A 25,962-nucleotide genomic window follows, 5' to 3' on the forward strand; every position below is an offset into this window, starting at 1 on the left:
TAGGCCCAAAATTTTGGAATTCATGCAAAATCCAGGAGTACTCCTAGCTCTGAAAGAAAAAAAAAATAAACAAAAAAAAAAAGAACTTAAAAAAACCCCAGAAACCACCCCAAAACAAGCAAACAAGGAAGCCACTGTTGAGTGAGGTTTTCCAAACCAAAGCTATGTCCCTCTTTGCCCAGTTCTGCCAGAGACATATGTCATCTGTAGACATGTCATCAAACATGACTCAAACCAACCCTTCCCCCAAAATAAATAAATCCAACCACATAGACCGAAATGATTCTTGGCATCCTAAAGATTCTACCCTACTTACTTGTGGTGCATTTTTAATTTACAGTTAAACCAGGGGCTGATCTATTACTTAGTGTTTTCATTAAAGTAAAACAGAAAAAAAGCACTTGTGCCATGATCAGTCCCTTGAAACACTTGTAAATATGTACTGAATTTAGTGCAATAGAAGGGAGAAGCAACATATCTATAGGAAAACAAATAAAGAACCAAGGACTTAAGGAACAGAGCTGTATGTGGAAATGAAAAGAAGGCAATAAAAAGAAGATTGTTCAAAGTATATATTTTGGGAATAAAGTGATTAAATACTTACTCAAATATATTAGTAGTAACTGCATTACTAACATAAAATGCTCCTGAATTGTGCATTTAAGCTTTGAATCCCTTTTGAAAGTTCTAATGGCTTTTGGGAAACCACACAAGCCTTGTTCAAGAGGCCAAGGATACCTTCGGTAGATCCAAAAGCAGATTCAGAGTTTGGCCTTTCAGGTGTAGGATACCATCAGAAGCTCTAGGTAGAATTACAGTCCTGATGTACAGAGCTGAGTGTGTATAATTCTCTAAGTAAAATTCATGTCTTATGTGTTGTAAAAGGAATGAAAGGTAGCTGTTAATTCCAAGGATTATAAATATGTCAGTGGGTTTTCATGGTGTCTTAATAAATTACAAGAATAAACTCAGTGACTCATGATGTCACCAGAAGTACACGCTGCACTGTATTCATTGTAATTATGTACAAAACTCACAGAATTCTTTTTACTATCTACATGAATATATCGGTCCCACTAAAAAATCAAAACAATCCTCAGGGATTTCTTCATTATTTATTTGCCATCTTTTAGCTGTTTTCTTGTTCTGAGCACTTCTTCAAATGAAGAAAACTTTCAAGAAAGTATGTTTAAAAGGACATTGCTGCAACTGCTGTATTTATTCATAGAAAAGCTGAAATAAAATACAGTTTCCAAACATCCTCAAATTTGGGTGAAGTTCAAATTTTCCTTGGATCCTAGTTCTCTGGCTGGCCACCAGCCCGTATCACTAATGGTATAGCTAGCTGAAAAATGGAAAAACAATTTCACGAAAATTTCAAGGTTATTTTGGCTCCAATCTGAAACGCAGAGATAGCATCAATATCGAGGAGTTGGTAATGCTTCATTCTTTAGTTTAAGAAATAAACACAGGACAGGCTAAAGGCTTTAGGTAAGTTAAATGTGCAAGACTAATTCAACAGCATTTCACATTACCAAAGCAAACTTGGTGTGTGAAGAAGTCCTTGGCTCTTTAGAGCTCCCTGTCCCAAGTGGTTTTTGCTGTCCCAGATGCAAGTGTAATTTGCATGGAAGTGCTGTGATGATTAACTGTTCTCTTGTATCATAAACCACAGGGTTGATCTGTGGAGCTGGCCCTGCTCCCATGTGTGTGCTCAGGTGTTGAGTTCAATGGAACAGAACCTGTTACTTAGGATGGGGAGAAAGGAAAGAATTCCACACTGCATCCATGTTTTATGGCACTCATTTAAACCACTGGAAATGGTACCTCTGAATTTAACACATGTTGATTTGATGCTCCTCTGAAGATGCTAAATAAAGAACAAAAACATGACCCCAGTGTTTCTCCCTCTGTTGCTGAAGTAATTCTCCAAGGTATCTGTACTTCCAAAGCCTGTCCCCTTGCTCCAGCTGCATGTCTACTCACATAGTGCTTGCCATGCAACAGGTATCTTTTCAACATGGGTGTCTTCATTTTCTGTCCAGGAAACACCATTCCAAACTTCCCATTCCAAAAATAATAGCAGTGTTCAGTCAAATTTTATGAAAGCATCTTAGAATTTATATAAATAAAACTAGTGTACATTTCAAAGAATATATAAAAGGCTGGCGTTTCTCTTTTACTGCAAAGATCAAAGAGTTGATTAAAATTAAAATTTCATGAACCTTAAATTATGCATTTAGTCATAAAAATATTAAAATAAAAAAATAATTAAAGCAGCAGGTGTACCTTATACAGTAAGATAAAGTTTAATATATTTTATTAGCTTAAGGGACACAGAATAACTATCTAATCAGAACTTCAGGCATGCATTTACATAAATATATTAAATTAAGAAAAGCAATTATACACTTAAACATCCTTTTGTCTAAAAAAATCATTAAATCCACAGATTAACAATAAATCCAACTCTATGTATTTATCACTTCCAGATACAACTGCTCCATTTCTCAGATATTACACAAATACATTTGTTAGAATTTATATGCATTATACATATATTATATATTACATAATAGTGTGTATACATACATGGTGTTCAATAATATAATAATAATTTGTAGTTTTTATAGCACTTTTCATTTGAAGAGCTCAAAGCGCTTTTACAAGGATTGATTTCACTAATTTTTGGATGGGAAGTGGAGGCACAAAGATGCAATTATTTCAGGTTATACAGAATTTGTAACAGACAGCAACTGAATTTTCTTGTTGGGAACTTCAGTCCTGCTGTCTCCCTAAAAAGAAATGCACATAATGCATAAAGAGACTGTGTAGGTAGACTTGCAAAGACTTGTAAGGTCTCAAACCAAGAAAACAATTATATTAATAATGTTAAGCACATGACTTCAGTGAGGTTCATATGCTTAAAATTACTTGTGTGCTCCCAGCTAGATCGGTGCCTGTATTTGCTTAGTAGTATAATTCAGTTTACAGAAGATGCTTAAACCTACTTGGAGTGATATTTTCTAAGCTATTTTTCCACATTTCAAATGTACATACAGTACCTGACAGCTACTATGAAATAAAGCTAGCTGAACAGGGGAATGCCACTACAGTAATGTTCTCAAGTGACAGAAGTTTGTTATTTCCTTTTCTGCTTGGCTCCCATTACAATCTAATTGTTCTCAAAAGGGAATTGAAGTTTTAATTCTGCAGTATATTTTGTGGGGGACAGCTAATAGCATTTCTGGATAATTCACAGGGTAGGGTTACTGCTCCTGGTACTAATGGAGACCACTACAAGCTGCATCTGGAGACAATACCAGGTGGTTTCTGGTCTCAGTATGTCTTGATATGAATTAAGGTCATTCTGCACACCAGTTTTGACTGCCTAGAACATTTTCTTTTTAGCAGCTCCTCCTAGGAAAATTCAGAAAATGGGCTTGTTTGTTACTGCTTTGTGATGCAAAACACCCTTTTGTCCTACTGTAAAATGTATCCTACATAAAAAAACCCCAACCCTGTCTCCAAAGCAGCCAACTCTCTCTGCCTTCTGTCCAAGAATACTGTGAGCACAGCCATTGTGTATATTCACCTGCTTTAGCTGATGTTGCCTTTCTGAAATTTCCTGGGAATTTAAGCAGTTTTTCACTTAAAATATTTTTTACTTCATCACACAATGAAAATAAATAAGAAAATCTCGTAGACCATAGGAGAACCTTTACTATATGATACATCAGACCCTCTTGGTAGTGTGTAATAGATGGAAAGTTGTGTTTTACAGTGGAAGTAAATCTCTTCTCCAGTAATGCAGCTTGCTGTCTGTGCAAGAATGTCTGACAATTTCATTTATGGAAGCCTGTCTGTGTGCAGTAGAGAATAGGCAAAGACACAAATTATTTGCATATAGGACAGAATATTAAATGTTTGTGAATGTCTGTAGCATAGAATGATCACTAGATGATGCTTTCTCAGTACTGAGAGCTCAGAGAAGCAGGAGACTCTCAGCTTCCACATCAGCTGATGGCTGGACATTTAAAAATCCAGATTTTAAGTAAATGCTGCTAACACCTATAATGAAACCCAGGACTGGAAAGCTCTGTAGGGCTTTCTGCAGGGCTGGGGCTGCACTCTTATTCCACAAAACATTGGTCTAATGCTGCAGATGCAGACATGGAGAGGTCATGTGAGCACTGATGTCTGAAGTTAAGATCTTCTGCCAGCTAAGTGGATATCTTTTAAGGACTTAATCCTATAACTAATGAAGTCAATAGGAGATTATCAGTTGACATCAATGGGCTTGCAGTCACGCCCTCAAAGATTAAAGTAATCCTGTACTAAGCTTTCAGGTGGCTTCTGCTGTTTCACACCTATATCCCAAAAGGTACGTGCCTTATTTCACTGAATTATTCTGTTGTTGAAAACAACAAACTTTTCAGTAAAACAGCCTTAATTTTTTTTTTCAGTGTTTCTGAAACATTTTGTCCTGAAACTACTTAGGGAAATCTTTATTTATCAGGGTTTTGTAGCCAGAACCCAGATTATTTGGCACAAATTTTCTGCAAATTTGAATTAAATTTAAAAGGTTGGCTGTATTTTTTATGAGTATGTTGCATTTCACTTTTTTTAATATTGCAAAATGAAAAGAATTAGTTTTTATTTACCACTTGGCTTCTTTCTGTTTTTTTCCAAGAGAAAGGACACCTTTTAAATTAAACAGAAGATCAAAATGGCAAAATTCCTAATTAAAGTGATACACAGATCACTTTATACAATCTAAAGGATAGTAAATTAAAATGCATTAGTATCTTTTAAGAATTTACATGATTAAGGAGAAAGTAGCAGAACAGGCTGTCCTTGGACTTGTTTTTTTCCATGTAGAACTAATCTTATAAATGCCTATTTCATGGATGCAATCTCATCTTATAAATGCCTTTTTCATGGATGCAATTAGAATTAGATGTATGAAAACTCATTTTCACCATAGTGCAACTTTACACCTGTGGAATTACTTGTTGATATTTTCAGCATCTCCATTTTGCATAATTTTACAGGAAAAGGTCCTTGTTTCTCAAGCCAAATTAGAGAAAATGTGTACTTAAAAGCTACATTTCATCATGCTGGGGATATCATTCTGGTTTTCAGTTAAGGCATCTGATCACTGGATTGCAGTGGGTAAATTTGTGATAAGCACAGTGACTGAAGTGATTTCTGCCTTCCTCCAGCTCCAGTCTGTTTGTGTTTGTTCTATGTAAGGCTGGTACTCCTGGACTGCAAGTGCCCAGCTAAGACACAGTGCTAGAAGTCACTATAAAATAGCAACATTCTGTGGAATGACCAAAAGATAAAAGCCTCAGCCTGCTGGGAAGATGTTGATGCACATCTGTCAGGGACTTTCAAAATTAATAAGCACCTGCTGCAACCAGGGATTGCTGATGTTTGCTGTGGGTCTAGAAAGGAAGAAGCTGCAAAAAAAATTGTGGACCAGTGAGTGAAAGAAGGAGATAAACAGAGGTGTCTTGTCACTTCATACAGAATTTATATTCTTATTTATACCTAACTTACAATTCATTTGCATGAAATAGAATAATGTGTGAGGATTTAAAGGTAAAAAGGGTTTGGATCTGAGTCCCTGTCTGTTAACAGAAGAAATTTATTCCCAGAGGGGGAGGCTTTGAGTTAGTATTTCTTATGGGGCTCAGTAGAAAAATGAGTTTACTGTTTTTTCTGAAATGGAGTGAAATGATTTGGAGCTGCTTTTGCATAACATCTTTTTGTCTTCCCATTTATCTATGGAGTAAATATGTTTTTCCTTATATTCCAGTAATATGCCTTCTTTCTGATCAGCAGCATGTAAAAGGAGAGTTTTCTGTCCTAAAATAATAAAGCAGTGGTTTAACACTAGCAGGGATCAGGCAGAGTCATGTTTCTTGCAACAGGTAGGTTTGTTCTCCTTCAGCAGCAGAAAGGCTGAAAGAATGCTTGAGATGTGCAATGTGTTGGGAACAGAGAGGCAGTATCTCCGAATAAAGGAAGAAATGAATGGAATAAAAGATTAGGAGAGAGAGACACTGAGACAGGGACAACTTGAACACATACATAAAATCCCTTCTGGAGGCCCTTATCTAATTGCCTCATTTATCTAGTTTCATTTATAAGCTCAGTTTTATTCTGGGACACTCTTGGAGGCTGTGTGAGAATGGCTGCAGAATGACCTAACTGGCAACAGGCTTTCTACAGACCTTTTTTTTTTTTTTTTTTTTTTTTGTATGCCAATTCTCAGGGCAATTACTGCAGTTGCCCTTTTTATATCAGCATCTTGGGTGGCTAGGCCTGGGGTTTGCTCACTCTTTTTAATAGTATAATTTCTTTTGATAAATAAGCAGCTAGGATTTTTTTTTCTTTCTGTTTTTTTTTTTTTTATGAGAATACTTTTCCACTGGGACTTCCTATGAACATGTGGGCTTAATGCAGATGCCTGCTTTCACACAATATAAAAGATTATTTAAAAATGAATCAAGACAGTTTCACAAAATATCTCCCCTTTCCTTTAAACCTTCACCTAGGTTAATTCCTAATTTTGAAGTTTTTATGGAATTACTCAGAGCAGATTTTTTTTTTTTTAATAAAACAAACTAAAGAATTTTGCGTAAATTTTGCTTAAATTTGAAAGCGGTTTTCTGGGTGCAGCACGGTTGATGTGAGTTTTTGCTGTTGAATGAGGCCTGGATTTAATTCTTACTTCTTACTGGATTTTTATTTTTGGATTTCACTAGTAAACTAAATTTTCATTATTATTAAGATCAAAACTCCAAGACCATTGTTTTCTGTTCTTTGCATGACTGTGGCATGTATATATTATTGTGAACCTCCAATTTAGGTGCCATCTGTGGTATTTTTTAAGGCACTAAGCAGTGAGAAAAGAGCTATCACATCTCCCCAGCTGGTTGTTGAAAACAACATGTCACAGTAGAGTTAAAGTTGGGTTTATTTTAAAATATATTTCATTGAAGAAAGTGTTAAAGATGTTATCTCTGTCAGATATTTAAACATTGCTAAAATCCTTCAGCGACTTTCTTGCCTTGCTGACTACGAAGAGTGTAATAAAACCGTGCTATGTGACAGATTTAGACAGCTGGCTCATTCATGAGAAGTTCACATTTTTGTCACCCATGTTGAATAAGGAAAGATTAGATGCTAAGGTCAATTTACAAAAATGGTTGTCAAGACATTTTTTAATTGTAGAACTTTTTGTGATGGAATTCAGGGAAAAGACTAAAGGCAGAAAGCAGCGGAGACAAAGAGCTGCTATTAACCTACAGATGCTACCACAGGGTTCATTTTACGATTGGTCACACTGCTTAGCCAATGAAGTGTTCGTGTGACTATAAGGGACCACCCTTTTCTGGGGTGAGAGGGCAATTTGGTCTTCATGCTCATTTAATCCCAAGATGTCTTTCAATGGACTGTCAGTTGAATCTACATTGTGCAAAATTATGCATGCACTTTTTAATGCAGACCATTGTTCTCTGAGCACTTAACCAAGATTTCTCAACCAATTTCCATTTGGCATGAGGTCACTTGAAACCCAGGCAAACATATATGGAAGGCAAATGTAATTGTCTGTTCCTCAGAGCTGGAATGTGTGAGACACAGAAATGCAAGTATCGGTTATGCTGTAATTTCAGATGTAATACTCACCAAATGAACACTGACAAATTTCTATAAAGGAAAATTTGTTGCATGCTGATGCCCTGGAGAGATGATTTTACTACTGGAATGTAACATGGGGAAAGTCTTTTAGATCTGTTTGGCTAAAGTGTTGTCAATCTTTGATGCATGAGCAGCTGCTGCTTCTAAGGGCCACAGGATGTGCACACTGGGGCTGCTCTGCTTTCATTTCTTAGGCAAGATTTTGTAAAAGCTGCAGTAGGTAGTTTGCAGGTAGTGCAAAGGAAACCTGATAGTTGGTAAGCAGTGAACAAAGAAATTGCCAGTAGAGCTGGGGATAAGAGAGCGCCAGTTCTGCAGATACATCTAATTAATTAATACTTTACAAAACCTGACTACAGCACGTACACCACATTTATTGATGCATTTACAAAGACTTGATTTTCTGTTGGCTCTCCAAGGATCACTTAGAACCACATTAGGCAAGAGCTGCTGTAGGTTTTGTCGAAGTGACACCGTGCACAGGCAGCCTGTGCTCATGCGAGCTCTCGCCCCGGGACGCCCCTTTCAGTGTGGCATGGGCAGAGTCTGCCTGTGTATCACCTCTGTCCTGCCACAGTGAAAATCACCTTATGGACACTTGAAAAACATATTCTATTTTATTATGGTTGGTGGGCATTTGCTTTTTTTTCCCCATCTGGTGGAAATGAACACAGGTTGACACAAGGGTACATTTCTAGATTAGAGCCACAACACATTGAAATGTGTGTGTGTTTGCTCTCTCTTTCCCAGTCTTTCCAATTACCTTGGTGAAAAATGTAACTTTAGTATTTTACAGGACATGGTAAAGCTGTCTCATCTAGGTGATGTCTATATTATAAAAATAAAATAAAATAATATAAATATGTAACATGAACCCAGTGCCCATCGTTAAATAAAATATATGATAAAAAGCAGACCTTCTAGGATGACTGGTTTTGAAATATGCGAATATAATTTAATTATTAAACACTTGAAACAATCTTGATATTAAGCTGCGATAACCAGATTTTTGCATCTATGCTAGATAAAGAAATAACATTCTGTAATAGAGTTACATTGATGAAAGTGAAGGTTACAGTCTTACAATGAATTGCCTAGATAGGAATGCATTAAGCAGTTCTGAAATATTGTCTCATGATGGAGTTCAGTTTACCTTAGAAACTGTTACAACTGGATTTTATTAAGTCCAGCAGTTTATCCAGCGATGTTTGGAAACTGCTTTCTCACTGCTATAATCAGATAGGTACAGGAATGAGATTTCTGGGATGTCAAAGAATCCATTAAGACATCAGGAAAGTCCTTTGACGAAAATGTGTTTTACAGTGGAATTGCTTCGTAAACTATTTCTCATGAAGAAATAAATATTAAAAAAGATTCCACTCTCTGCAAAACCGTATTTGTGGTAGCGGCTGCGTGTGTATGTGTGCACATATTGGATATCGGGATGCCTGTGGAGACGTGCAGGAATATTTCCACACATACGGGGGATTTTTCTGCACATTGGTGGATATTACACTTAAATTAATAAAGTAAATCAAATCACCGGTGTTGGCTGCAGGATAACAGTCTTTTAAGAACGACAGGATTCAAAACAAATGCCCGTTGAAAGTGGAGTTTCCAAATAGTCCCAGAAACTATACAATGTAGCTGGTTAGATCCAGCAAATAGGATGTCATGTCTAGGATCTGATCCAGAATACCTGCCCTTGTCACTCTTCGGATGTTTCTGTCCACTTGCTCACACTGGGGGCCGAGATAGCCTTTTTTACATAAGCATTTATTGGGCCTTACACAGACACCTCCATGTCGACAGGCTGGGTCACATTTTGCTGTGGGTGAAAAAAACAGCAATTTTCTAATTTGTTTAGATCATCACAAACAAAAAAAAGATACACTACACGCTCATTTAGAGCTTTTCTAACCTTCTAGTGGTAAAGCATATAAATTAAAAACAGCATAGAAAGGATGAAATATTAGGAGTGTTGAAAGCATATTTTCTAAAGTTTTAGAATATTAGGGGGAGGAAGTAATTTTGTATGTCTGTGAGAATGTTACCTGGGAAAGACTGATAAACTCAAACAACAGATTTTTAATTAAATGTCCAATTCCCATATTTAGGTTTCATTTAGCAATCTCAGGCAAACTCCTTTGTATACTCAAGAGTTCTGCTCTACACACGTGCCTTAGCAAAGCACACTACACCTGAGCAGTGTCCCCAGTGCACTCCTTTGGCTCTTGAATCACTTAATGCTGGCACTAAAATTGAATTCCAGTTGGAGAAAAAAGAGCCAGGGTGTTTTTTTCAACTATTTTTATCAGTTATATAAGTTTCAAAGTTTTCCCCTCTCTTTAGCAGATGCCTGATGATTTATCTATGGAATTCTAGGTTAATCAGCTTGCTTCAATCTTTCAAATATAGCTCCTATTTTAAATTGTAGCCAGTGTTAGCAAAATTAATAATCCATAACTTTAGTTGTGGAAGTATTTTCTTCTGGGGTAGTCACAGAACTGTGATATATATAATGTATATAACATATCTTTCTTTCTCTGCAGGTGTTATGCTGCTTAATGTTATCTATTGCCATATGAACTTTGATATGGATTTATGGATATTTATACTACACTATAGAAATGCAGGTTCTTGATTCTATCCAAGAGTTTCTTAACTACATGAAAAGGAAACTCGCACCTTGTAAGGTAAATTTTTTTATTTAAACTAGAATAGTAGCTTGAGGTTCAACTTAGACCATCCCTATTAATTGTCGTGTGGGATACAGGGAAGGAAGATCCTTAGTCTACATATTTTCTTGATCATCATGTCCAACAAATCATCTATCATAAAGCTGTGATTTTTAAAACCAAACAGGTTATTCAAGACCCATTTATGTTCATGGTGGAGGCATTTTTTACTTTTAAGTTCTACTTGGACCAAGGCTGTAGAATGGGCCTCATTCTCTAAAAGCAGGACAGCCCTGGAAAGTGAGAACAATTGAAGTTGGGGTATTTGGCCAGATTAGCTCATCCATTTCTCTAACCTGCCTTCATTGCTGGGTTGCAGATGGTCAGCTCATGAATCTTTGCCAGTAAGATACTTTATTAGTGGTATTTAATTTAATTCCAAAGTCACTTCTGCTCATCACTAAAAACCTGGAGGTTGCTGAAATTTACATTCCAGCCTATAAGGACTTCATAGCTGACCCTGCATCACCAGGGCTCTCCTAAGTGCCCTTCCAACCTGAATTATCCATGATCCATTGTGGGATCCTTGTCTTCCTTTAATCCTTGCTATCTCTTTGAGTTCTACTGCCACAATATTTACATCTCTTTGTATTAATCTCTCATCTGGTGAAACTTGCTGACCCAATACACCCTGCTAGGGGACTCTGCTGATGCTGAGGAATAAAATCTTTGTAATAACATCTCCTGGTACCCAGGCTGGCTCTGGAACAGCTGCACTGGCCAAAATGACACAGCTCAGACAGAACAACAGCCTCTGAGACAGTGATGGCACCGTTGTGACACTCTAGGCTCATTCACCTCATGCCTTGGCTGGCACACCCATCATCTCAGGTCACTCACAGTCACTTTTCCAAGTGACTTTTAAAAGCTAAAGCAACAAGATAGGACCTGATGAAAGCACTGGAATTATGGATCACAATAACGTTGATTATTTGCTGGTTTGTGATACGTTGTACAGAGAATTCTCTTCAACAAACTGGAGCCATTTTATTTGGTAGGACCAAGAGCAGGAATGAACCAAAACTAAAAAATATGCATTAAATTAGAGAAGTGCAAAAGATGCAATGGAGACCTGCAGTTCTTCTTTACCATCTTTCCTGACAAGTCACCTCTCTTTGACACTGACAGTGATAATACTGGAAGTGGAAGGTGAATGTCCAAACACAGGACATGTAGTGACTGCATCTCCTTTCATTTGAAAATCTTGTTGGAAAAAACAAGAATACTGTTGTCATGTTTATGCTATCAATTGCATTCTGCACTGGCTCCCAATGCATTAGATGTTTTAGCAGTTGCATTTATCTAAAGACTTATTGTTCTCCTGCAGCTCATGAAAACAGTATTTTCTAAGGTTGTCTTACAACTGAAGGCCAATATATTGCTCAACATATACTGAAAATTTCTCTGTGCAAATAATTAAATGCCAATTATGACATGTCACTGCTTTTTTCACTTGTTGCTGTGAATCTGTATACAAACCAGTTCTGCAGAACTCTCCTTCCCAGCCTTGATTACAGCAGCATTTTCCTGTGGGAGTGCAGTGCCCATTCCGACAGTGCCTTGAGCATTCAGATGTCAGTATCTGTGCAGGCTGAGCTGTTCTTTTGCATTCTTCAGGGACTAAAGGCCTGAAAAAAAACATACAAACCAAACAGAGTTAAAAGTTGGGATCAAGAAGAAAAATTTTGATTTTTAAATTAAAGGCCTGATTCTCTGCTGTAGTATTATCAGTGGGAAAAATAATGAGATTTCTTTTTTCCCTTAGAAGAAGAAGGAAAATGTTATGTTACAGGAAAATACAGTACAATTTGCTATTGTTTTATGTAACTGCCTTCAGAGATCTTCCACAAGATTAAGCAATATTCCTTGAGAATTCTTGAAGCATGAACCTGCCAAAACCAGCTTGCTGAAGGTTTATCTTCATAAAGCTGCCAGCTTGTCGCAGGCAGCGATGGTGGGTTCTTTTCATTTCTATCTGATCTAGATTTCCCCTAAGAAAGGGGGAAGAGTAAACTGAACAAGTTTCATGGCATTGTGATGTGTAATAATTTTTCAGAAGTATTTCCTCTGTCTGCGAATTCAGCTTTTTATTTCCATATTTCCATAGAATGATATTTGGATGATTATTTCAGCATCTGAACATCAGAAAAGACTTTTTCACTCCGAGAGACACCAAGCACTAGCACAGGTTGCCCAGAGAGTTGTGGAGTCTCCATCACTGGAGATACTCAGAAATTGTGTGGGAAATTGGCTGTGGGTGTCCCTGTTTGAGCAGGGGGGTTGGACCAGGTGCCCTCCAGAGGTGCCTTCCAAACTCACCCATCAGGTGATTCTGTGGAATGTATGCACAAAGGAAATTCTAGTTCAGATGATTTAAAATATTTCTGATACTGGGTGTTTTGGTTAGGATGATAGGACCATCCAAAGGCTACAGGTTCCCAGTAGAGGTACCATGTTTTGTCTCTGCTGTAGGTTTGGTTGCACAGGTACAAGTTTGGAAAAGAATGTCCCAAGTGATCTAATCAAGTAATTGAATAGGAGCATCATGGAAAATTAAGGTAATTAGCGACAAATACAAAATTACTCATTCCCTAGGAAATCATCTTAACTACTGCCATACATACCAAGCTTGAAATGAGCAGGAAAAAGATTCGAATTTAGTGAAGAGCTTAGACAAACCTTGGCTAAGTGTCCAGCTAGAATCCAAACAAACCAAAACAAAATTCGATGAGATGAATAGAATAGGATAGAATAGAATAGAATAGGAATTGTTCATTATACTGACATCATTAACATCCCAATTATGTGCAAATAGCTGGAATAGCAGCATGTGCACTGATTACTCTGTCACATATTAAATTCCTAGACTGATAGTCCTGTGCAGAGGAAAGGATAGCTTTTGGGGTCTGAGAAAGAATGGGTATGATGGAGGTGTAGAAAATGGTGACTGAAGAAAAAGTGGGAAAAAAATTGGCATTCTTGTTTATCTCCCATTTCAACATCAGAAGAAACATCAAGGAAAAAAATTAAGCTAAAGAAAATAAAATTAACTAGCTGAACTTGTGACTACTAAGATATCAGAAGATATCTGAAGCCCATGTTCCACTAGGATTTTAAATAGATATTTCTGTGCGCAATGGTGCCATTCAGAGTAATATTAGGTAGGCTAAAACTAATTTTTTAAAAAATAAGCCTTCATACCTAAGTCCCTCACCAGCTGACTGGGCTCACATTTCCCCCTCCCATTTTGACATGCATCTTGTTAATGGTTCACTACAGGATTTCTTGCATTTTTTCTTGAAACAGAGTAATAGAGTACAGGCCCACTGGTTTGTTTCAGCATAGCACTTTCTCTGCTCAGTCTTAATTACTTCCATGATTATTTAAACATCCACACACAAGTACTGGTTCCCCAAAGATGTTAAGGACAGAAAGAATGTGTAGGTGCTTCTTTAGCACAGCACCAAGTCCTGATTTCCAAAGCATTTCTGAGAATCAGACTGAAGGACCTGTATTATTTAAGGGCTTTGAAACATGTTTTGACACCTTTGGTGCAGCATATTTGAAACCCTTTCAGTTTTACTGTTTACATATTTCCACAGCTGTCTTTTAAATAGAATGCATTATTTTTTGACCTGTAAGGAATTCCAGTTCTGTAATGAGCAATGAGTGTATTACATATGTTCTGGTTAAGAAAGCTCCTATGCTTAAAAAATTATAAGCAATGTTCACATACAATGCTGTTTTGGGAATGGTTCTAGAAAATAATATGATTTTCAGTGGAGACTTGTTCAGATTTAAGGTAAAAAGATCTATCTTCTAATTCCTACATCTGGAAGAAAAATCTACATTTGAAATTATTTCTGTATAGACAACTGCACAGGATGCAACATTCTTTACCTGTCACTCCTTAAAGCTCATTTATTTCAAGTTACTTTAAATGGGAGGCTTTTCTTTCTCTTGCTAAAGCAGAATTATAGTACAGAGTTTAGCAGGAAACATAACCTCAGGGTCCTGGAGCATCTCTTGGAAAAGAGCTCCAGTGGCATATCTTTAGCAAAGAATGAACTCTTAAGTCACAAAGGTATTTTATTTGGGAAGGTAATGATTTATTTTAATAATAGATGTGAAGTATTTGTTTATGATAGTGCTATAATGCATGGTTCTTTTCGAATGCAATTAGGAAGGCAGAAGTCACCCTTCTTTGTATCCAGCTGAGCATGGCTGGTCACTTTTATGATTTAAAGTTTTCTACCACTCTTGGTACTTGTGAATATAACCTTGCCTTTTATTCTACCATCAATCAAGAACTTGCACTCATCAGCCGTGGATAATATTTATTAATGGTGGGGTGGAGTAGAAACAAAGATGGAAAAAATTCTGGTTGGCAAGGTGCCTTAGGAGAAGAGGAATACAAATGCAGCTGCAGCGGAATCCTCGCGTGCGAGAATCGCTGGTTTCCCTGAGCTGTGCGCTGGGAAAAGCCACACTTCTTTCTCAGGATTCGAGCACTGCTCTGGGACCAACGCGTGTCAAGAGAAAGCCTCTGCCCCACAGCGCTCACACTTTGCATTCTTAGGGCTTGGAAGGGCTGGAAATGTTCAGGCTGAGCACAAGTTGAAGTGAGTCTCACAAAGATAACGCAAGTCCTGAAACTGACTGTTGGGACTTGATCTCTCCTGCACTTAGACAGGACCATGATTTTGTTTATATAACCAGTGCTTCACTGTGTCTCCTGACGTGGAAAATGGAGGGGAATAGATGGAGCCACACTCCAGGCTGGAGAGAATTTTTTTCCTTGTATCCCTCAATCTATAAAACTCTAAAGGGTACAGCTTGATTACTCTTACAGTAAGCACTATTTGGTCCGCAGAAAGTCAGCCAAATATGTAGCTGATAATGACTATTTATATGGTCTGTACAATTCTAGTTATCTTAAAGAGCTGTTCATATATACAGTACAGTACAGTATATCTTGCTTGTTAAAACAGGCTTTCATGAAACTGTATAACAACTCTAAATGTATGGGACATGGAGGAAAAATTGTACTGGGGGCTGGGGCCTTGCTGAATCCCTTTGCTGACGTGTGCAGTGAGCCGGGAATTCTTGACTGTGCAATGTGTAAAATAATTTTTGCTGCCTTACCATAGCTAGTAGAAGAAAGCTGCCTCTACTGTTTAGAGGCATATAAAAGTCCAACACGCTTTAATAGATTAAAACTCATTCTGGCATAGCTAAGGACTTCATGCTTTCTTTAGCGCATCTCCTTTCGCAGCTCCACTGAACACACAGAGTGAGTTAGTTGCTGTATGTGCTGTTACTCAAATGTGCATAAATCAATGCAAATGGAGGGCCAAACTCTGCAGTAAAATAAAGGTACTGAACAGAAAACAATTCCTCCACCAGGCTTTTGACACAATATCACAAATCTCTACTTCCCTACTAAAGTGAAGGAAAAAAAAAAAGGCAGACAAAATTCCTGGACGTTCAGATTTCAAACAGGAGACACTGCTGCAGAAATCTTGATATAAAATAGATGGAATGTTATAATTCAATTACCTGCACATAAGTTTAGGTATTAGAATGATACTTAAGTATATCACCAACATTTGTGCATCAGTTGTTGAGGTTTTTTCCTTTATAAGGGAAAATGTCAAGAAAAAAAAATTGTTTCACTCCTTGTCATAACCTAAATTTACTGCTTGTCATAGAATAAATATAGCATCTCTTCAGGTACAGCTTCTAAAATTAAAAAGTATACCTTTAGTCCTGGGAGAGATGCCAAAAGCTCGTTACTTGACTCCAGATTTACTACAAGGGAATGATGTGGAAAAACTCATGGCTTTTAAGATTTAAACTCAGCAGCATTCTTATATTTATTCTTATATGGTATACTTGTTCATGACCTCTAGTCTTAAGAAATTCTGTCATGTTTGAAAACTAGTCCCTAGCGAAGCCTGTATCAATGTTAATAGCTAAGAGGTCAATGCAACTGCTAAACAGTTTGTATTACTGTCAGGGTGGTCATGAAAACAACACCTGCTGCATGAGCACTTGGCAGCTGGGTCAACAGGCACTGTGGGAATTTATCAATTTAGGGGGCCACTTGCATAACACTTTGACTGATGAATTGGGAACGACTGGCTTACTGGGCTAAAGCTGCTCTATTATGTGTGACTTTCTTTAGGATGGCAGAGGCTTCCTGCAGGCTCCAGAAAATAAGCAAAAGATAAACTGAGCTGTTTTTTTCCTTATAAAGTGATAAAAAGTGAGAACTCCTTAATAGCCAAAGCTAGAAAGACTTTAAGAAAAGGGGAAAAAATATAAAACCAAAACAAAAACTTTTACAGTCAGTGAGCTGTGATGTGATTGAAAAAAATCCTTAGGTTTTTCCATCGTGGTTACAAAGGAGTTTTTGTGAAGTACTTCTGTAAAGTGAAACTCTCTAAACTGGCATTTGTGAAAAGCTCTACTTTCTCTTTAGTGTCTCTTGTGGGAATAGTTACTGCATGTGGGTAGGTAAATGAGATAAGAATTTTGCATGCTCTGGCTAAACTAAACATAATTAGACATTAATTCTGGCTTTCCATTCCCTCAGATGACTTAAGGGATAGTAACTTTCTGAACAGAAAGAAATCATATGGCCCACCTGGGTTGGTGAGGCCATTCACCAACAAAATTGGCTCCTTCTACAGAGAGCTTCCAGTAGGAGCTTTGGAGTTTATCTATAACCATCAGAACTGGGTATCTTGATGCAGATGAGTCTGAAACTGTGTGTTTTCATTTCCACAGGAATTGAAGGCTCAAACAGAGCTTCACTTTCATAAATGCTTTTCTTCTGTCATGCCACCAAACAGTCCTGACTCACGTTAAAAAATCAAATCACTAATGGTTTTCTAAAGAGCCTGAACAGCGTCAAAATGAGGTATGACCTAGATACTGTCCCTTGGTGTCTGAAATCAGCCTGTTTGGAAATGCTCTCCGACAGCGGAAATCCCGGAAGGTGATGATGGAAAGGATGATAAGTGGAATTATATACTCTGGAGGGGCATGAAAGAGGAGTGAGATGGTTTGAATCAAGTTCAAGTTTCAGTCCGACGGGAAGCAGCTATTCCGGCTGTTGATATGAAACACATTGAAATCCAGATCTATAAGGTGTTACGAGGAGAGGAAGAGGAAATCTTCTTCTGTGTGCAGGAACACTTGCTCAGGCTATGCCCTCCTTCATAAAAATCACCTGCTGTTTTCAGAGAGCCATCCTGGTCAAAACAGTTACTCATCCTCTTTGGAATCACTGTATGGATGGTGGCAAACTCTTAAAGTTTCACACTTAAAACTTCACAGAACATCTTTTAAAAGGAAAACTTTTGCATTGTCTGTCACTTCCAGACTCTTCTCTGGATATCTTTCCTTTTATCTGTAATTTCCTTAGAAATTAAAGTGATCATATTATAAGTTCTCTAAAAGAAAACTTAAAGAGCCTCTTTATGGCTATTCCTCCACCATACAAAGTTTATTTTCTTACTACTTGGTCTACTAATAATGTTTAAATTACAGAGTGTATGGACCTATCAACAAATCTTACTTATTTAAATATTCATTTTCACAGTTGATTTTCTCCTCTCATCATGCTAGAAAAATGATTGCTTTTTCTTTTCTAATGGGTTTGTCTCCTATTTTCTCTGTTATTGACTAACTGGAATCTTTTGACCTCTCTACATTTTCTCCATCACTGTTTACTTAGTTGATTTTTCTTTTCACTTCATCAACACTTTTGTGATTGATATTAGTATGTATTTTTAGAAACAGAAAACATGATAGAAAAGTTATAAAACAGAAAGTAGAAAACTAGAAAATAAAGAGGGTTTGGTGTTTGGTCACAAAAACAACTGATAAAATGCTAGTATTTGCATTGACCTTCAGGATATCTGACTAACCCTACCTTTCAGTTCAAAAGAACTGAGTCTTTCTCCCTGTATTTCATCACGAGTTCCAATCCCTGGAAAGCAGTAGTAATAGGTTTTTTTGATAATTGAAAAACAGTGGAAATACTTTTCAGAGACAGTTTTAACTTCAGAATGTCTTTCAACTGACAGTTTAACTAACGTGCCCAATGTTGGTTTTATGTGCCTGTAATTTTTATTGTTTCCCACATCTCCTCCATCCTTAAAGCTAAATATGCTATTGGCTGTACCCATTTCTCTATGGGATTGTTGCTAATATGTAGTATACCTATATTTTGCAGCACTTCACATGCTTAGGGCTTTTATTTAACCACTTCATTGTCTGTGAGCTCTCAGGCACTAATGTATCATTATAATAACCTTTTTACAAAGAGAAGGATTACTTCACTCAGTGCTTTCAGTGGGGGTTTATTTAGTTATTGATATGAAATATTTGGAAGAACTGAACAAAAGTTTTACTGTGGTACCTGGAATTCTGTATTTCAAATGGCTTTGATAATTGTGGGATTCAGAACCTCTTTGTTGATCATGTTCACCAATCTGTCATATATCACCTCAACTGAGCACTTCATTTCTATTACACTTGAAGGATTGTTGTAGGATGGGACTTTCCCACTGCTGAGTGTTGAAGACTAATGCAGAGTTCTCTGGATTACCCTCATCATCTGATCTCCTAATGTTAACCTGCCCACCTAATTTGATTTTTTTCTATGTCCAAGTAATAGATTTCTGTCTAAAGCTACATTTGAGAGAAGAAAAATAGGAGTCATGGTTTTGTTTGATTATGCAGTAGTTTTCTATGAGACAAAAGGACATGGCCTCAAGCTGTGCCAGGGGAAGTTCAGGTTGGACATCAGGAAGTATTTTTTCCCTGAAAGGGTTTTTAAGTGTTGGAATGGACTGCCCAGGGAAGTGGTGGAATCACTATCCCTGGAGGTGTCCAAGAAACATGGCACTCAGTGCTCTGGTTTAGTTGACAAGGTTGTGATCTGTAAAAGGGTGGACTTGCTGATCTTGGAGGTCTTTTCCAACCTTAACGTTTCTATGATTCTAAAAAGATCAAAAGAAATAAAACTCTGCACCTTCATGTAATGTTTATTTTTTTAAATAAACAATTTTAATAATTTTGTAAGCTTGCAGCAGCTTACATATGACCACTAGGAGAAGAAGGTTGGGTTTGCATGGAACTGTTAATTTCTAGCAAGGGGCTACTGTAAGGCAGGATAATTTTGTTCTTCTACACTGCCCCAGGCATGGAAGATTCTCTTTGTAATTAACAGGTCTGCCAGGGACCACCTCTCACAGGGGTTTTTTAGGCAGTAATGAATTTCTAAGACATGACAAATCAATAGTTTCATTATTTTATTTTTACCTGCTACTCATAGTTCATCTGTAGCATCCTTACTTTATGTTCTACAAAGCTTAGTGTGGTAGGGTTTATGTGAATATTTGTTGTACTGGCATGGTGCATACAAGGAGAAGCAACAAAATATTAATATGGAAAAGAATATTATCTTGTCAATAACAATATTTTGTTACTAAAACTTTACACGAACATTTGCCAAAGCCATGGAATTTTTAAGTTGTTTACATGGTTGGTATGAAATCAGCATGGAATGGTAAGTACAATTGCAATGCTCCATTGTGGAAGTCACTCATTATCCTTCCCTTAAAAGCTGCAGTGGTGTGAGACTGAAAGACAGCAAAACTCAAAACTTTGCCTGAATGAAAATTATCCTGTGCTTCTGAGAAGTGTTACCAAAAACTGTATCCCTGTGCCACAGTCTGTTTAATTTCAACTATGTGCCAATTTACAAAAGTATTTTATAGTTTTCTGGTTACTTTCACCAGTAACCAAACACAGTCTTGACCCTTTTCCATGCATGAAAACAGCCAACCATGAGTGCAGCAATGGGAGGTCTGACCTTTCAGGTATGTCAGCTGAAGACCACCCTACTGGAAGAGGTAACAGGAACAAAAAGCTGAGGTCAAAAAAGGCAGCCCCATGTAATTAGATACTAATAGTGGATTTAGGGTGTAAAATTCACTTAAAACCATACACCAACAGACTAAACAATCCCAGGAAGAATGGCAAGTTTTGTTCTAAAAAAATGTTTTCAATACCAGAAAGCATAAATAAAACATACATAATAACCTTGACTGACAGACTGCACCAACCTGCAGTAACATCTGCTTCCAAATTATTTGTTGTTGGGGTAGTACAATTATAAAACACTTGAAGTCCACTACCCCTGAAACTCTAACTTACAGTACAGTGTGCAACCAGTGCCATGATTTTCTTGCTGTATTCCCTTGTTACCCCACCAACAATGTTTAGAATTTAAGTCTGACAAGAAAATAAATTCCTCCCTTAATAGCAAAGCCAAAAATGGAAGTCTGACTGATACCCATGGAAGAACATGCTGAAGTAGATGCTGAACAAATAGGCAGCTGCTTTTGTAGGGTATGATGGGGTGAAAGTATTATACAACAAACTTCACTTCTGATGGCTGCCTCCTTTTGTGTTGATTTCTGATACTTTTACAGGATGGATGCGCAACTTTTACACATCAGAACTTGGTCTGATGGAGCAGCAAGATCCATCATGAAGAACATGGTATTCCCCCAGCTAAAGTGAGTATCTATCTGCTAGTCATCAGCTCTTATTGCTGCTGGGGCCCCTGGGTCATGTTGGGAACTGGCTTTTTGCAGTCCTTCCAGATTCCTTAATCTTTTCATACATCCAGCTGCTCTGCAAAGATCATGCCTTGAGGAGCTTTGGCTTGATAATTTTCATTTAGCCTCATTTTACAACTGGTAAATTAGTCAAAATAATTAGAACAATCCTATTAATTCTATGTCTTATAAATCACTTGAGTGGGATTTATAAGCCCTTTGGAAGCAGTTCTTTAAGAATAGTTAAAGAATTCCCTGTATTTCTGGCACAGAGTCCAAGGACAGAGGATTTCTCTCCTTGGTGCTCCAAGCCTGCCAAGGGAGAGATATGCAATAGAAGGGGTATGGAAGGGGTATGTTCAATATTAGTAAGCAGTGACAACTCACACCTAATGAGAACTGAGGCCTCTCTGTTATTGTCCATTGGTGGTATCTCCTGTACAACAGAAGAGATATTTGGGAAAGACTGAACAAGGCCCTTAGAGCTTATGGCCAAACTGACCCTGGCTAGGATTCACTGGTTATTTTCTGTACTTGCTTCCTAGTACATAGCACAGGTTTTGTCACACAGTGCTGATCTTTGGAGGCAGCTCCTGTTGTGCCCTGTCACAGCACAGTGGCAGGTGAGGAAGCAGGAGTACTGGGGACAATTCCAGCATCTCCTTCCACTGATGCTGCATAACTTTCTGTGGTATTTAAAAATAATTTGGCTTCAGAACTATCCGGAAGGATCTTCTACCAGTCTATATGGTTCCATACTGAGTAGGTCTACTTCTCTATGAAAACATATTAAGAATATACATCTAGGTGGGAAAGTGGGCAGCTTTCAGCACAATGTCAAAGTGTAAAAATTCCCAGAAGTTAGTGCTGGTTACCCCTCTGCTGTTCTGACATTCGCTTCCTATGAGACAATGAATCTCTTCTGCTAGCTGCTGCTGGAACATTTGCTTTTAGGGAGCCCCCTGCATAGGAAATTTTCCTTTTTATTGAACAACAGTATTGCATAATTCAGCCACATGAACAGAACTGCAGTTACCTTCTGGTTTTTAACCTATTGAGAGAAAGGCTGATCCCAAAAGGAAGTGCAATACTAACCTTTTTGGGTCAACGATCTTGTAGAGTTTTCCACTGTGAGGCTGTGTCATACTTTTACTGCTTGATAATATGTAAATCTCACCTGTTAGGGAAAACAGTGCAATAAATTACTACTCCTTTCCTAAGATGTTAAATACATGACTTTTGTGATCTGGTTGTATTTGCCAAATGAGATTTTAAAAACTTCAGAAGACACACTGAAATAGACAAAAGAATCAATTGCTATTTGAAAATTTATACAAGCACTTTCCCCAAATTGATGCTAAAATGTGAAAAACATTCTATCATGAGTTCTTTTTTTCATAAAGTAGAGAATTGATTAAAAAAATTAAAATTGGTGAGGAAGGGAGAAGAGGGGTCAGTCTGCTCATGCAATATCTTTGCCCTTTAATTCCGTAATGCTGGAAATAAAAGCAAGTATTTTATACATTGTGTCATAGTGAGTGCCAAGTTCACAGCATGTGAGGCAAAATAAGGATTTTTGCCCCTTCCAGCAACGCATTCTCTTCTCAGTTCTTCCTACAAGGCTGCTGAGGTGTAGCTGAGAGCAGTGAGAGCAGCTTTGGCAAAGGACAGATAGCGTTCTTTTTAAACATTGACTATAATTATGAATACTGCTGCAGAAATTACTGATAAGCCTTATAATTTAAGACAAAATTCTTTTAGTATTTACCTAGTTCATCTTCTCCAAATCCCAAGACAGGGCCTGAAAAGAAACCTCTACATGAACCAGTGTTGCCAAGACAGAGGGGTTTCTCTTGCCATTGTTTGGTTGCAGGACTCTGTTGCAGTGTTAAAAAATTTCTACATTCACAAACACATAAAAAAAAAAAGAGTTATATTACATTTTGAACAGAGGATTTTCATTGTCCAGATAAATAAGTAAACACTTGCTGCAAGTCGCTTCATAGATACATCTGTGCAGTTCCTTGTTTTACGACTTCCAAGGATTAGGTATGTTCTGTATGTCACCATTCATTAGAAAGCTGTGCTATTTTATTCCCAGATCTAGAATCTAATCTGCATTACCACTCTGCTAAACTGGCCAAGTGACACAATATACAAGACTGTTGGTGTGGCTTTACACAGGCAGCTGAGTGACTAAATCCACTTGCCATGCATTTTTGTTTGGAGTGAGCTGTACAACACGTACCCATTGCGGTCTCCAAACACGTAACTTCCATAGAGCCTCTCCGACTGGCAGCCTCGATACACAAATCCACCAACCAGGGAGCCACTGCTGAAGGGTTTGAATTCTAGAAGGGAGGGTTCACTCTCTGAAAAGGAACTAGCATAGCATTAGATCATATGCATTTGCATATTGATGCACATTTAGGAAAATGTTCCTGCTTCAATTAAAGAGATTAATTCCATTTGAAGATTCCTCAGAATTCAAGATGCGTTGCCAGAAATTAGTTGTTTAAAAAAAAAAACAAACAGAAAATTACAACAAAGTCTGTGTGTGAAACAATCCATTAGAGATTTCAAAAGGTGAGGCTATAACTGCTTTCTTCCATGTGCACAAGCTGGGAGAATAAAACTTCATAAAGATTAGGCTGGACTTCCATTGAAACCAGTGTGATTACTGCTATTTATTTCTACATGTCAATCAGTCTGCAGACTGGATCTCCTGAACTTCAGGGACAAAATAACCCCCATTCACTGTAGAGTCCAGTGCAGAAATTCCAGTGATTTTTCAGTAGAATTAGTTTTGAAATCCTTTCAATAGTTTGAGAAACTTTCCAAGTCACAGTTTTAAACATGGTATGTGTGTTATATCCCATAAAACACTACTATTACTGGCTGTATCTTCTCATGGTAATTTATTTTATGCTGCTATAGTAGTTGCAATTCCTATACTTTTTTCCCCCTTTTTTATTTCATAAAACCACAGAGTTTAGTCCTATCAAACAATTCTTCAAGGAATCTCCAGTGTATATGTTCCTATTCATGCAACCAAATACCACTAAGGGTACAAGTAGTCTCCATTTGACATGCTAGCTGCATAATTTTAAAAAAGCCACAGCCAGTAAACCATTTTTAATAGGATTTTTTTTTTGTCAGAGGGCAAGTCTTTGATAAATGCATTTCCCAGATTGCTCTATATGAGTTAGAGCTGAAATTTTATGGGGGAGACAACGATGATGAACTCTTTTTATTGAAGCCCTTGACCCACAGCTCAGTATTAATATTGGCAAGCTGCTTGGGATAGACACGATATTGCTTAGTTTACTCTGCAATAAGGATGCAGTCAAAATTCCATTGGAGCAGTGGTTAACCAAATATTATTCTTTGGTTTGGCTTTTATAAAATGGACAGAGAAAATCCATGCAATAACCGAAGTAGTACAATTGCATTATGCCATTGTGTACTGTTGTGCCAGCCAGCACAGCTGCTTTGCTTTTAAGGGAAGTACAGGTGGGAGAACCTAAGGATGTGATTAGGAAGGGAAATGCTACACTCCACAGACAGGCCAGTTCTCAATGCCTTTACACACCGTTGGCATTTATCACGTGTTACCATCAGGAATTTACAAGCTGCTAAATGGGCAGTCCAGGCAGGTGATAGCTCAGAGGAAGTGTCACCTGGCTTGCCTGAACTTGCAAAGGACCTTGGTGAGCATCAGAGTTAAACATCAAACTGAAATTGTGACTGGTAATAATATTGATTCAGAGATAGCATGAAGCACTTTAATATTTGAAAGTCCCTAATGGAGTGTATTTATCTTTTTGTAATCTAATCTAAACTAGTAATTCATTATGAAGTAGCAGCATAGTGCCTTTTTCTAAGCTTTTTATTTTTAGTAACATTTAAACAGAGCTCAGTCATTTCCCTGTTTGGTTGTGGTCTGCTGTTGTCTATCTCACTTTTTCCATTATAAGAGGCACATTACATGAGGTTTCCATTCTCTCTCTCAAAAGGTTATTTGTGAAAGACTAAGAATACTAAGAAAACTAAGAATGCGTTTTCATCATTTCCTGATATTCCAAAATATTCTCTTTATGAGCCAAAATATGCAGCAACAGTGACATCTTTGACAGACTAGCAACTGTCAAATTTGTTAAATCTTATTTACATGATATTCTACACCAACAAGAACAAAGTTGAGTCATTTCAATTTGGTTTTGGCCGGCATCTTTTATCCGCTTCTACATCGAAGATTTCTTTTGAAAAGACAGAAATTTCACTTCTATCTCAGATAAGTTGTCTATCCTATCTATGTTGTAAGTTTCCTATATTCTCTTCTGCTGTTTATTATTCCATAGAAATAGAACCTGACTGTTGCCAGCAGCTTTATGCTGGATAGAACTTACCATAGTCTTTGCCCTTTATTATTTGTATGATCCTTGCTGAAGATCTGTTCTTTCCATTTGAATCTGAACAAAGTATAGTTAAATTGATGTTTACATCTGTTGGGTGCCGGTCCACAGCACACCTTTAAAACAACAAAAAAAGAGAAAATCCATGAGAGAGGTGAGTTCATATCATGTAACTATCAATATGAAGCATTACATTTTAAAGCATTATTGTTTCTTTGTGGTGCCTATTGTTTCATTTGAGGGACCTATTTCATGCTGAGCCAAAATATCTGAGAAATGCATTGGATTTATATAGAGGAGATAATACAACTTTCTCATTCCTACACATTTCTATGTAACGTGAAATAAAACTATTTTTACCTAGTGATATAATGTGGTCTGCAATATGGCACCTGAAAAGAATAGTGCCTTAAGCTAAATGAACTTATATGGTGTAGGAATTTTGGACCATTAAAA

At 37.4% G+C, this 25,962-nt stretch overlaps 1 protein-coding gene across 1 annotated transcript in view; it reads right to left on the reverse strand.

Annotated features, from left to right (window-relative positions):
- Positions 1–2,303: 2,303 nt before the first annotated feature.
- Positions 2,304–25,962, reverse strand: part of HHIP (hedgehog interacting protein) — a 75,085-nt gene continuing 51,426 nt past the window's right edge. The window contains exons 8-13 of the mRNA XM_009101343.4: positions 25,501–25,622; positions 23,340–23,463; positions 22,860–22,990; positions 22,187–22,268; positions 11,931–12,079; positions 2,304–9,541 (exon numbers count right to left, since the gene is read on the reverse strand). Coding sequence (XP_009099591.3) covers positions 9,348–9,541; positions 11,931–12,079; positions 22,187–22,268; positions 22,860–22,990; positions 23,340–23,463; positions 25,501–25,622 — 802 coding nt within the window. The 3' untranslated portion in view covers positions 2,304–9,347. The remainder of the gene's footprint in view (positions 9,542–11,930; positions 12,080–22,186; positions 22,269–22,859; positions 22,991–23,339; positions 23,464–25,500; positions 25,623–25,962) is intronic.

The sequence above is a fragment of the Serinus canaria genome, chromosome 4, assembly GCF_022539315.1.
Source record: "Serinus canaria isolate serCan28SL12 chromosome 4, serCan2020, whole genome shotgun sequence".
NCBI classification, from domain to species: domain Eukaryota; kingdom Metazoa; phylum Chordata; class Aves; order Passeriformes; family Fringillidae; genus Serinus; species Serinus canaria.